This window comes from Crocodylus siamensis, chromosome 3, assembly GCF_052110815.1.
Source record: "Crocodylus siamensis isolate JL-2025a chromosome 3, ASM5211081v1, whole genome shotgun sequence".
Taxonomy (NCBI): domain Eukaryota; kingdom Metazoa; phylum Chordata; order Crocodylia; family Crocodylidae; genus Crocodylus; species Crocodylus siamensis.
Genome location: NC_143397.1, coordinates 25,498,356 through 25,512,351, shown reverse-complemented (window position 1 = coordinate 25,512,351; position 13,996 = coordinate 25,498,356). Strand labels below are relative to the sequence as shown.

Here is a 13,996-nt window from a genome sequence, read left to right as displayed (position 1 = left end):
AGGATAATTAGGGGTTTTTTCAATTTTAGATTCCCAGACAAAACAACATATTAAACTGGAGTTAATGTTGCCTTTCTGTTTGCACTTTAAGTGTAAAAAACATCACAAGACCACTGTAATTTTTTTCAGAAACAAATATTCCAAATCCAGGAAATACAAATTTAAGTGAAAGGACCCAGCAATCTGCATTAATTATGTTAGGTGCAATGGGAAAGGATATTATGCGACAGTGGGAGTGTCTACATGAGACGGTTATGGCGCAGTTGACTAATTAACTGTGCAATAAATGTCTCAGTAAATTCAATTCCTACTTGGCTGGGGGGAATTTTTGTGCACAGCAGTATACGTGTAGCTGGGCTACGAGGATACTTCAGTGCTACGGCTGCCTATCAGCTAGGCCCATACTGAAGTGCCCCCGTGCCCCAACCAACCCCTCTGCAGCCTGTTGAGGTCAGTTGGAACAGCCCCGGACTGGCAAGCTGACCCCCCAGAGTCCCCTGCCAGCTGGGGCTGCTGCAACCCAGCTCAGTGTGCTGTGGTCCAGATGCACATGTAGACATGTGCCTGGGAGCTTCCCAGGAGCAATAAACTGTGGAGCAATAAGCTGTGGACACATGTAGATGCACCCAGATACACCGACCTTTTACAACTCATCAAGATATTTCAGGAATTCTTGAGATATTTTGAGGTGGATGCCAGAAAGTTGAGGGAGGGTATGAAATAGAATATTGATGCATAAACTTCACTGTTTACTAGTACGAGAAAATATGACAAATTGCACCTGCAATTAATACTTCCTCCTAGGACACAAGAGTTAAAGATAAAGATACTGCAGTATCAGACATGCCAATTTCCTGGGAATTAAATATCCTTCCTTGTAATACTATCCTCTACAGAGTTCTACAAATATTTCATTTCAGCTGATTGGGTCAAAGAGGGTAACTATAGCTAGATGTGGTGTTAGAGGGAGACTGGTATTATATTACCTGAAGATCACTAGTCTGAATTCAGATCGAGCTTGCTGGATGCTGTAACAAAGCTGAGTGCATATACACACACACAGACACACACTCTGTAACTAGCTTTGTGCTGAGCAGGGCCAACAGCTAACTCTTTCATCACCTCCATCTTGTAGGTAAAGTCACTCTTTCTAACTTAATAATATTGTTTCTCCTTTTCTTTCCTGAACAATGAACTGTCAGTTTCATTACTTGAATTCTGTACACTAGAATATTATTCAGAAAGTACAGTATTACACAATAATTTGCATCAAGAGCTCGCTCAAATGTCTTCTAGAATGACAGCCCACAGAGGAGAAGGAAAAATAGCTAGCTATGAGACAGATGCAATCATTACTACACACTCATTTAGGCAAACATTTAATTTGATAGTCTCAGAACAGAAGCAGGACATGGGAAATCCATCTCAATGGTTAAGACCTAGGACAGAACAGAAAGCAAGCAAAGGTCAAGAGCTGAAGTCAGGGACCAGAAGGCAAGACCCAAACACCAGGAAGCAAGAAAGCCTTGGGCCAATAGTCAAAGGCTTCAGTACTGACCAGTCAGGTGCCACAGGTGGCCTTAAATAGGGCCCCAGTGCACCTTTTAGCCAATCAGGTAGTATGGGCTACGGAAAGACATGCAAAAAACTAGAGCCTGAATTGATTCAATCTTTGCAGGTTAGTCTAACCTACCCAGGTTTAATCAGCTTGTAACTATGCAGACATTCCCTGTAGATTGAAGGAAGAAAGAGGGACATTACCAGATACCTGCTGATTAGCTCCAAAGAGCCCTAAGCCTAAGCCGACACTGTCCTGTCTGCCCTTCTGCTGTCTCCCACAGCATGGACCCTAGCCAGCATGTGACATGCTAGCTAATGCTGAGAGGTGTCTGTGTAAGGCAGAGAAGAGTAGGGAATCCCTGTTTGAGCAGGTAGTGGTGGGGGGTGGGGGGTGGGGGGTGGCAGGGAGGAGGAAGAAGCCAGGCAGACACCTTGTACCTGAAATCTTTGCTGCAGCCTAAGAGAAGAGAGGAGGGGCCAGCCCTGTTGGGCTGAAGCAGACAGCAGAGCCCTGCCAAGCATTGCAAAGCATCTGGCATTCTGGGGGAGTCTGATTCAACTTAAACCAGGAAGGGGTCTGGGACAGACATTGCTTTGACCCAAATCAATTAAGTCTGATACTACAACCATTTTCAAACCAGTTTATGTGCACTGAACATCTGTTCTGTTACAGGTTTAAACCAGTTTCCGATCACTAAAACTGGTTTATCTGTAATATCTGTCCCTCGCCACAAACACACTACTAGCCAGCCTGACACACTCCAGTTAGCCAAGTCAAAGTGGGTGGAGCAAACTGTTAGGATTCCTAACAATTCTAACTCATGTTCTGTACCTTAGTATTATTCTGTTATTGCAGTCAAACACTGGACTTTCATTTAGGGTGCACAGGCATAATATGTGATGCCTTATACTTTTCATAAGCCAACCTTTGCTTTACATGAGGAAATCATCAGTGCACAGCTTTCCTTTATGGTTTCATTCCCTTGCCTTAATTAAATGGCTACATAAATAGAGCTGGTTGAAAAATACCAGGAAATGTTCATGAAAACATTTCCTAGGACTGACAAATTATTTTAAAAATAAGTCACGATTAATTGCAAGATTAATAAAAAACACGCAATTAGTTGCAATTTTAATCACACAGTTAAACAATAGCCAGCACCCCCTGACCCAACAGTCCAGAGCTCATGCACTCTGTGGCTCTTGCCCGCCACCACCAACAGCACACAGCCGCAGCCCTGGCCCACCCCACCTCCACTCTGGACTTGCCCAAGCCAGAGCAGACCAGCCAGAACCCATGCAAACAGATCTGACTCTGGCCCACCCCGCGCCTGTTCCAGACTTATCTGCCCATGCTGAGCAACAACAGCAGCCAGGCAGAAACTACTGCTTAGTGCAGAGGAAAAGCGGCCCTTCCCCCTCACCACTGCTGGGCCCTTCCTGCTGTGGGCTCCTGGAGCCCATGCCTGGGCTGTCCTGCAGCTCCTCTGCATTTCCACCACTACCCTGCCAGGCGCCCGGGAGGCAGTGGTGACAGCAGCAGAGAGGAGCTGCAGGGCAGCCTGGGCATGGGCTCTGAGTGGCTACAGCAAAAAAGGCCCAGGAGCAGTGAGGGGAAGGGGCCCCTTTTCCCCCATGCCAAATAGCAGCTTCTGCCTAGCCACTGCCACTGCTGCTCAGCGTGGGCGGGTGAGTGAGCCTGGAGCAGGCGTGGGGCAGTCTGGGATTGGGACTGTGTGCACGGGTTTCAGCTGGTCTGGAGCTGGTCCACTCCACTGGTCAAAATGATGTGTGTAGTTAACGCAAATAAAAAATTAACACATTACTTAGTTTTTGAATTAAATGTATAACTTAACTGCAATTAATAGCCCTTTAAAAAAAAAAACACACACACATTTTTAACTCCAATTCCCACTTTTGTTCCATTTATTTATTTTTAATCACTCTGTAAACTGGACAAAAAACAGCAGCACCTTTTCTCAAAAAGATGCTACAACCAAAATTGTCAATGTTTCACTTTTTCATCCGGCTTTACTGCTGAAAAAAGATATTTTCTGTGTTGAAACTCAATTTGTAGGGCTTTCTTCCACAGCACTTCAGATAATATCCCTAGTGAGTGAAAACTTGTAAAGTCTATATACTGATGTCACATAGTAAATGGTGTTCACATCTACCAGTAAATTTTCAAATTATTGCAACAGTAAATAGGCCAGTTGTACCTGCAAGGCCTCTACAAAGTTATTGTGTTTCCCGTGTAAGAGCTCATTTATGCAGTCAGTTAAATCTTGGCTCTATGACCAAGTAAACTGACAGACTGCAACACTGACATGCACTTCATCAAAAAAGTAAAATTTCACTTTGTACACTAACAACTCCTAGGCCATGACATCCTTCCCTCTACATGATCACAAAGAAAAGCAGTTATTTAACTTGGATAGTTTTAATCTTATGATTAATGTTTCTATGAGTACCTAGGACAGTAAAACTATATTATTTAATAATACTATTTGTAGCAGCCATAAACTGTGTTGCATAGATGCAGGAAAACTGCACAACATCAGAGAGCTATGAAATGCTGATAAACTGAGATTACTCATGGTAACAAGGTAAGAGAAGATACGTAATGATGGTAACAAAATGGCACTTCTTCCCCATGTATAAGGCACTGGAATTGCCAAGCACCAAGAGTGCAGAATTGTTCTTCAAAGGCACAAACAGGAGTTTAGCCACCAACTTTCACTGAAAATTGGCTGCTTATTAGAGCTGTGCGAAGCTTCGGGTGGTGATTCGATTCGGAGGAGATTCGACCCAATCTGGTGGCCAAATCTGAATCCGAATTGAATCAGGGGACCAATTAAAAGGTCCGAATCCATTCGAAGCTCTCCGAATCTTTGGAAAAGATTGACTCCGAGCTGCTAAGTACTAGGGGCAGGGGAGGGGACTATGAGGGGACCCCTGCCAGCCTCCCCAAACCCCGCCACTCCTGCCCCCCACCTGCTCCCCCAGCCCCCACCATGGCTGCCCCGCCAGCCCCAGTTCCTGGTACTTCAAAGAAAAGCCCTGGTGCTCACCAGGTGCTGCTGGCCGGGGGGGGGCGCAATCGCTGCTGCTCCCCACTGCCCCACAACATGTGCAGGGCTCTGCATGAGCCCCCCCAACTCCCCCGGCCCCGCCACAGGTGCTCCGCCTGTGCCAGCTCTGGCCCTTTAAGGAAAAAAAAAACCCAAGAAAAGCCCCAGGAGTCGTGTTTCTGCAGTAGTCTTGGTTCTTTGGGGGCTCATGCAGAGCCCACCACATGGTGTGGGGCAATGGGGGGCAACGGAGATTGCCCCCCTGCCAGCCAGAGCAGTGAGTCTGGGGATTTTTCAGGGTTTTTTTCTTAAAGGACTGGAGATGGCTTGGGTGGGACACCCATGCAGGGGCTAGGACAGCAAGGGGGGCGGGAAATCAGGGTGTGTGTGCAGAGTCTCCCCATGCAGCGTGGGCCAGTGGAGGGGCAGCAGAGATCATCCCCACCCCCCGCCCGGCAGCACCTAGTGAGTGGGGCTTTTTCTTTTCTCCAAAGAGCAAGGAGCTGGGCTGGAAGAGTGGGCGGAGGATGGGCCTAGCCTGGTTGAGTTGGAGACTCGGCCAAATCAAAATCAGGACAGTGATTCAAATCACCAAATCAAATCATTGTCCCCCGAATCAGCCGAATCCAAATCCAAACCAAATACTAGTGTTTATATAAAGTGTCCTTTATGTCTTCAAAAATCTCCCTTAGCAGATTCTCAGGCACTGTCAGCCACAATGGCAGAGAATGACTGTAGACCAGATGTGGGCAATTATTTTGGGTGGAGGACCCCTTAACGAGTTTTGGTGAGCTGTCAAGGGCCATAAGGGGAGCCCCGCCCCCAGTTGCCATCTTGGGACCAACAGTCTCGTCCCTAATCCCTGACCTTTGCTACCAGAGGTCCCTCCCCTTGCCCCGAGAAGTACTTCTTTTGGGAAGGGGGTTTGCCATCTTGAAACCAGAAAAAAAAGCAAATTATATTCTAAAAATCAAACATTGACAATAACATATTTTTATTTTGTTTTTAAATTTTATTTTTAATTTTAAAACGTGCATTTCTGTGGTATATATAGAAGTAATTGCATAATAGCTCAAAACAAGGTCTTATTCTTGTATTTTGGGGGGGTGCAGAGGGGTGAGTGGGTGTGTGTGTGTGTGGATGTGGGGTGGGTATGGGCTTTGCAGGGGGCTGTTTGTTATGTGGAGGGGAGGGTGTGTGTGTGTGTGTGTGTGTGTGTGTGTGTGTGTGTGTGGTGGGATGCACGCATGTAACAGTGAGTGGGGCACCCCTCAGAGACTTATGGGGGGGTGTGCGTGTGTGGGAGGGTGCATGTGGCATTTGTGCGGGGGAGAGTGTCAGTGGGTACAGTATTTGTGGGGTGTGTGATTGTGTGGGGGAGGGGGAGGTTGTGGGGTTTGTAGGGAAGGGTTTGTGGGTATGATGGGGTGTGTAAAGAAACCCCTTTGTGTACCCCCCTGAGCTGGTCAGCACCCGCCCCTGGCCCCTCAACAGTTTGGAGCTTGCCCACCCTGCATCGCTTCCCTGCCACTGGCAATAATGTGCAGCCCCAGCCCCGCTCTGCACCTACTCCAGATTCACCCCTGCCAGGGAAGATCAGTGGGAACCTGTACACAGCCTCAATTCAGCCTGCCCTGCATCTGCTCTGCACTGCCTGCTTGTGGCGCATCCTGCCACCCCCGATCACATAGCGGTGGCATGGGGCAGAAGCCGTTGCTCAGCATGGGGGAAAAAGCTGCCCCTCCCCCTTGCCACCTTGGGGCCATTCCTGCTGCAGCCACCCAAAACCCATGCCACACCAGGCTGCTGTGTCAGGCTGCCCAGCAGAGCATCAGTGGCAGCACAGAGCAGATGCAGGGCAGCCCAGCACAGTGCATGCTCTGGGTGGCTGCAGCAGGAATGGCCTGGTGGTAGTGAGGGGTAGGGGGCTGCTTTTTCCCCCATGATGAGTAACAGCTTCTGTCCTGGGCTGCTGCTGCTGAGCCTAGGCAGGCGAGTCCGGAGCAGGAGTGCGGCAGGCAGGGTTAGGGCTATGAAGCGCAGGTCCCTGCTGTACCGTGGGACTGGAGCCCATGGCGGCGGGAGCTGGAAGGAGCCACCACCACCTGGGCTGTCTAGAAAGGTAGTCGAGCTGCGGAGCTGCCCCAGTCCTGCTGCATGCCTAATATGCATTACATTTTCTCCCATCCCTACTGAGAACAACAGGCAATTTCCAGTTTTCAGAGTTCGTAGAGGAGTTTCTCCTAGGGTACTGTATTAATAGGCCCAGTACAAAGCCAATGCTATCCGCATTAGCAGACCTAAATTCTCTTATCTTTTTTTTTCCACAAAAGAATTCAGACATTCATGTTAAAGATAAACAGGAAATGGAGGAACACACAAGAGGAAACTGACCCTTCAAGATCTCAAGGCTAAGCATCCTATTGAGAAAGCTGTACCTTAGAGGTTTCTGTAAACATTTGGTTCAGGAGTTCAATTTAAAGCCCAGCAGCTTTAGTAAATAAACTCTATACACCCTCTTCAGGGAATCCAATTAATCAAACAAAACAAAACAAAACAAAACAAAACAAAACAAAACATGTCCATTGGAATAAGGAGTGAAAAGTAGGACCAACACTTAAATGTGACAGCTGAGAACATACAATGAATGGACTCACAAGAAAGGATAGAAAGCTAAAGGGCTTTATATACATATAGCAGCATAACAGTTACACACATATACATACAGACAGACACACACACACACACACACATATATATATACGTGCAACTGTGTGCATCTATGTATATGAACAAATGACATTAAAAAGTGAGTTTTGCCTTTGGATCTGACTTGTCTTTGAGTGACAAATAGCAGCATAAGTTACACATCATATATAAAGTTTCACACACACATATGTTACATATTTTATATGTATATAAATATATACACATAATATATATGTGTAACTTATGCTGCTATTTGTCACTCAAAGACAAGTCAGATCCAAAGGCAAAACTCACTCTTTAATATCATTTGTTCACAGACTGGTGTCATAGACATGCAAGATGAGAGAGCGAGATTCCTATCTTTAAGAGCTATTTTTAAAAGTTCATCAGTGCAAGAATTGAACGTACTGAAGCCAAGTACATTTTGGACATTTTTGTCACAGATTGTGTCCATTGTAAGCGCTCTCAGAACTAAGACCAAAAGGTGACGAAACAGCAGTCTGTTTTCCAACAAGCTGGCCAAACTGATTCATGCAATCTTTCAGAACTTCAGCTTGCTTCATTTGAGATACGGCTTCTGTAGCCCAAGTTTTGCCTCTTATCTGCCTCCATACATCACTGCAAGACAGCGGGACCTTTTTTTGGTTTGTTCGTAAATTTCAAAAGTCCATGTGGTGAATCCATGTTGGGTTGGTTAGACTGGCTATCAGAAAGACCTATGGACTGGGCTGGAGAAATGCCACGTAGCAGGCAGTGCAGGGCTATGCTTAAGGTATTTTGCAGGATGTGCCATTCCTTGTTCCATACACTTCTATAGGGGAAGAAAATGCTACAGTTCCTGAGGGACAGGAGATACCTACAAGGGCAAGAGGAGTTGAATAGTAACTGTTCATGAACACAGGGACCACAACTGTTCCTGGCCCTTGCAGGGTTAGGAGGTGAAGGGAGTAGGTTGCTTGCACCTTCCTGCTCTTATGCACTTTTCCTGTTACCATCTAGCAAGTCAGCCTGGCTTCTTTTCAAAGAATCATAGAACCACAGAAAGTTAGGGTTGGAAGGGACCTCAGGAGGTCATCTAGTCCAACCCCCTGCTCAAAGCAGGACCAGCCCCAACTAGATCATTCCAGCCAGAGCTTTGTCAAGCCAGGCTTTAAAACCTCCAAGGGTGGAGATTCCACCACTTCTCTATGTAACCTGTTCCAGTGCTTCAAAGTTTTTCCTAATGTCCAAAGTAAACCTTCCTTGCTGCAACTTGAGATCATTGCTCTTTGTTTTGTTATCTGTCACCACTGAGAAGAGTCTAGCTCCATCCTCTTTCAACCCCTGCCCCCCCATTTTCAGATAGCTCATGCTGCTATCAGATCCCCCCTCAGTCTTCTGTTCTTCAGACTAAACAAGCCCAGTTCCCTCAGCCTCGCCTCAGAAGTCATGTGCCTCAGCCCCTTCACCATTTTTGCTGTTCTCCACTAGACTCTCTCTAACTTGTCCACATCCTTGCTGTAGTTGCAGGGGGGCAAAACTGGACACAGTACTCCAGATGTGGCCTCACCAGTGCAGAATAAAAGGAAAATAATTACTTCCCTTGATCTGCTGCCAATACTCTCACCAATGCAGCCCAGTACGCCATTAGCCTTCTTTGCAACAAGGCCACACTGCTGGCTCATATACATCTTTTTGTCCACTGTAACCCCCAGGTCCTTTTCTGCAGAGCTACTGCTCAGCTAGTCAGTCCCCAGGCTGTAGTAGTGCATGGGATTCTTCCATCCTAAGTCAAGGACTTTGCTCTTGTCATTAGTGAACGTCATGAGATTTCTTCTGGCCCAATCCTCCAATATAGCTAGGTTTTGCAGCTCTTGGTTCTTCCTAAATAAATTCCCTCTTTCTTTCCCCTAAGCTTCACTAAAAAAAAACCCCACAGCTTCCAGATATATCAATGAAATGTCTCAAAACAATAAGATGGCCACACTTGTACCTCAACAAGACTAGCTGCAAGTTGGTTAAAGGTCTTTACTCCAATCGCAAGTAATTCCTAGTGCTCCCTGATGCCCATGTAGGCTGCAAACACTTAAAGGTGGGTTCAAGGCAGCTGGAAAGCTGTGATTCATAACAAGTAAATCAAGAACATTCTATGAAAACTTGTGGTAATTACTCAAATGTGTTTGAATGAAATTCTGACTACTGACTGCAACCTTTGATAGGTAGTTACTGCATGAAAAGAGATGCTTGCTTGCAAGGGCAGATACAGGAGAAGGTGCAACAGCATGGTCACACCACCCATCTTGACTATGTCATGCATGAGCTCTCAGGGTCTGCTAAGAGTACTTACTTTCAGTTCTAGAGCATAGAGGGCGAGTGCTGATGCTGCCCCTTGTCCCCTCCCCCTGAATTTAGCAGGGAGGAGGATGGAAGAGAAGGGTGAACAGCAGCAGTATTCACCCCTGGGCTCCAGAGCCATGAGAGAGCAGAGGCTCTGGCCAAACCCATCCGATCAGCTGGTGAGCTCAGAGCTCACCTCTCATGCAGAGCTCCAACAGGAGCCTGCTCTGACTGAGCTGGGAGTTCAGAGCTCACTGTGTATGCACAACACAACCAAAGTTGGGTTGGGGGGCCACACTACCCTTGCCCTGCTCCTGCAACTATTACTGCTTATTTGTTCCCATCTTTATTCTCATGATCTGTGCTTAACAAGTTCAGGAGTCTCAGTCCTCAAATAGCAGTATAAATCTGCTTTGGTCTTTTTCTGTTGTTTTAATCATGCATATAATATATACAATTCAATTTTTAAAAACTGCAAAAAAGGTGAACCATAGAGTTCCCTGCCGTGCCCATGATATGGACTTATCAATTTTATATGAAGTTGACACACACACAAAAAAAAAAAAAAAAAAAAAAAATAAATCAGTAAATAGTGACCCAAAAATATCTGGCAATGAACTTCAAAGTAAAAACAGCATGAAACAGCTTTTGCCTGAAGACTCTCAGAATCTCACTAGTGGCTCAACTTTTACAGAATTCTGCAGACTTTTAATGTCAGATTCTAGGTATTTAAGCTTGGGGTCCTTATGCCTCTGATCCTTTCCATGTTACCTGGAAACTACAATATTCATTTAAAAAAAACAGTTCTACTCACCAAGTGTCCTGATAATGTTGCTTGGAGTGCTAGGTAAGCTGGACCCAAAGGAATTTGTGGCTCTCACTGCAAACTGATACTTGGTATTTGGAAGAAGTCCCTTTAGAACCATGGATTCCATCTGGATCTGCTCTTTTATTACTGTCCAATTGCTGTCAAGGTCAGACCTTTAGGATTAAAAAACCCACGATAATAAATAAAGTTAATGATACAAATTAATCATCTTTAAACTTTCAAGGGAAATATAGATGATGATTACAAACCTGAAAATCCAAAACTGAAATCCTCTGTTATATTCTTAGGTTATTCATGAGGCCAGATTGGGCAGATTTTATTTAACTGAGAGCCACTGAATCACAAGAGTAACACTGCTGAACATGGGGAAGGGTGCCAGGATTGGAAATGTAAGTGTATAGGGAAGCAATAGATTAATTTTGTTCATAATTATTATATAATTTAGGGGCCAGCTTGTCAGCTCATGTAAGCTAAGCACTTTTTCTTATACTTTTTTTTAGTAGATTTGGTGATCACCGTTTATAAGCTGGGGTGTCTTCATAGGACAACCAAATTCAGCAAAGTGCAAGCAACACTTTGTTATGCGGGGGAAATTCTGATTTTATTCAATACAATGTTGTGCGCCAAAGTCAACAAAATTATTTCAGATTTACATTAGTATAACCAAGATCAGAATCTAAAATGATAATGGTTGAACTACCAAATGATTAAGTATCCATTTATACAACCACATTTGAAAACTCAGAGCCAAATTCTTCTCTTCTTTACACCAGCACAACTCTCGAATCTGAGAAGAAAACCAGCCTTATGTATGGAGCTAGTAACACAATTCCCATCCCTGTTTGTAGCAGATACATGGTTAAAACTTGACTTAAACTGGATGTAGAACACCAATAATTTCTTGCCTTGATTGAACTAGCAGTCCAGTTGTGATCATTCACACAAGAACTTAACCCCCACCATACTCAAGGGAAATGAGATAAACTTCCTTTTACATGCAGTGGGATTTTTTACTCATGTATTGTGTCTGCCTGTACAGTACCTCACTTTAGGAGACATATTTTGTCACACTAAAATAAAAAAGTAAATGGAAGCAAACAAATGTAAACATCAGAAACGTACATGAGGCCAGCTTACCAAAAATATCCAAAATGAAGTCTCAGAAAATAAAATGGAAGCAGAAAAGACCTTTATGATAAAAATATTCTGGTGTCCTTTTCTAAGGTGTCCTTGTGATATTTGTTGCAGGAAATAACCTCCAAGTATTCCCTTGCTTGACTATAGTTTACATAGGACTGGCTAGAAATATTTCCAAATATCTTCTAATAAAAATTATACCACAAGGCAGATGGTTTGTATTTCTTATTTATTTGTAGCTGGTGAAAACAGCCACAGTTTACACATGTTTTCTTTTATCAGACAATACAAGATGTATTGATTCACCTAGGGTTTATTTCCTTGTGCCAGCAGGGCAGATGCACTGATAAAACAGCAGTTCACACTTACTGCTTGACTTCTGATTAGCTTGGGGGGAACACCCCAAGAACTAGCAATGTAAATATTTGTCTCCCTAGTTGCAGAAGGCAGAAATCAACTTAAATAAATAAACAAATAAATAAATCACACAAATGTGAAAGATGTGATGACTCAGGCAAAACAGTTTCCTTTGCCACTCTATCATGTTAGAAAGAGGGAATTTATTTGGCTTTGCCCCACACTCTTCTTCCTTCACCAAGAAGATGGAGAAGCTTTCTAAACAACATTTTTCTACTTGACTTTCCAGGAGGCCTGGGCCAAAATGAAAACACACCATTTTTTTCCAAGTTAAAGGTTGTGCTTACCTTAGCTGTTAAACAAGGAGCTACAAGAATTCTCCACTCCCCTGTGCTTATTATAACATAACCAATTCCTGCCCCTTAAAAATGACCTTGGGGATGCCGTGCAATGGATACCACAACATATGCACTGAGAATGAGAATACACACATCTGACTGAGGAACCCTGTGGAGTCATTGCTTGCTGAGAGCAAATTGGGGAGATATGCTCAGTCTCCAAAGATCCTAGGACAGGCTGCTGACTTTTCCTAATTCCCTTTTGCAAGGCTCCCTTCCAGAGCAAAGAACAGCAAAGGAAGTGTGCTCAAAAATCACTAAATATTTATGTAAAAAATATAGTAATTTATCATTTGACCTCCTTTCCAGACTGTCCTACATATTAGCAAATCAGTTCAGCAGGACCAAATGGCAAACAGATGGACACAAACTTTTACCATAAATTGAGATATTAATAGATCCAGAGTGAATCAGTTTCATTATTTTTTCATTCTTTGCAGTTCATCTCCTAATTAGCCCCCTTGCCTCAGAATTTCGGGGTTCCTGTGTTACAGTAAATTTTAAAGTTTGACTGAACTTAGAAAAAGAAAGTTTTCTATTACAGAAAACTCCTATTTCATAAGCAGTGGAACTTTCTTTTAAAATGAGCAGGGAATAAATTACCAGAATTAAACATCTGCTAATAATCCAAATATTATAGATTTTTGGTTGTTCCTCTATGCTAAGTTTTACTGTCCAAGCAACAAAGATCAGATCTGCAAAGTCTGACCTGTAATGTTCCCATGCATAATACATCCAATAAAAATACAGTAATTTTTATTTGTCTTGGAAAAAATACTCTACATGTAAAACAATTCTCCATGGGATATTAATCTTACTATAATCATTATTTATCCCTGTGATATTGCCTAAGGACCCCAACCAGGGCCCCATAGTGCCTTAACAGCATTATCCAAAACCACTTGCTCTCTGGGTGACAAGTTTTGTCCAAGACACTACAGACTTTCTACGGAAACTTAAAAACATAGATCACCTTCCCAGCAACACCCGCCTAGCCACCATGGACATTACCAGCCTATGTACCAATATCCCACACCAGGATGGTATCCAAGCCTGCCTTACATATATACAAGAGCAAGATTACAACTCAGAATACAGACCCAAAGATATTACTGACCTTATATACTTCATCCTCACACACAACAATTTCACTTTTAATAACCAACACTTCCTCCAGACCATGGGCACAGCTATGGGCCCCAAAATGGCCCCACAATATGCCAACCTTTTTATGAGCCACCTGGAAGAAGACTTCCTCAAGGACTACACCATCAAACCCTTACTATACTTAAGATGCATCAATGACATCATCATTTGGACCGAAAACCTGCACTGTCTGATTGAGTTCCATCAGAAATTCAGCAATCACCATCCCTCCATCTGACTATCTCTCAAATACTCCAGCACCATCTCCTTTTTAGACACGATGATCAGCATTCATAATGGCAAAATACAGACCTTGTTATATAAAAAACCCACAGACCAACATACATATGTGCACAGAACCAGCACGCAACCTAAACACACCAAAAAAGCTGTGATATACAGCCAAGCCCTCAGATACCACCGAATCTGTACCGAGGAGAACACCCTGGATTGCCACCTCACCAATCTTAAAA

The 13,996-nt window shown here is 44.0% G+C and overlaps 1 protein-coding gene across 1 annotated transcript in view; it reads right to left on the bottom strand.

Moving 5' to 3' along the window:
- Positions 1-13,996, bottom strand: part of EGFLAM (EGF like, fibronectin type III and laminin G domains) — a 120,166-nt gene that overhangs the window by 56,989 nt on the left and 49,181 nt on the right. Inside the window, exon 7 of the mRNA XM_090037966.1 lies at positions 10,471-10,637. Within this exon, the coding sequence (XP_089894092.1) occupies positions 10,471-10,637 (167 nt within the window). The remainder of the gene's footprint in view (positions 1-10,470; positions 10,638-13,996) is intronic.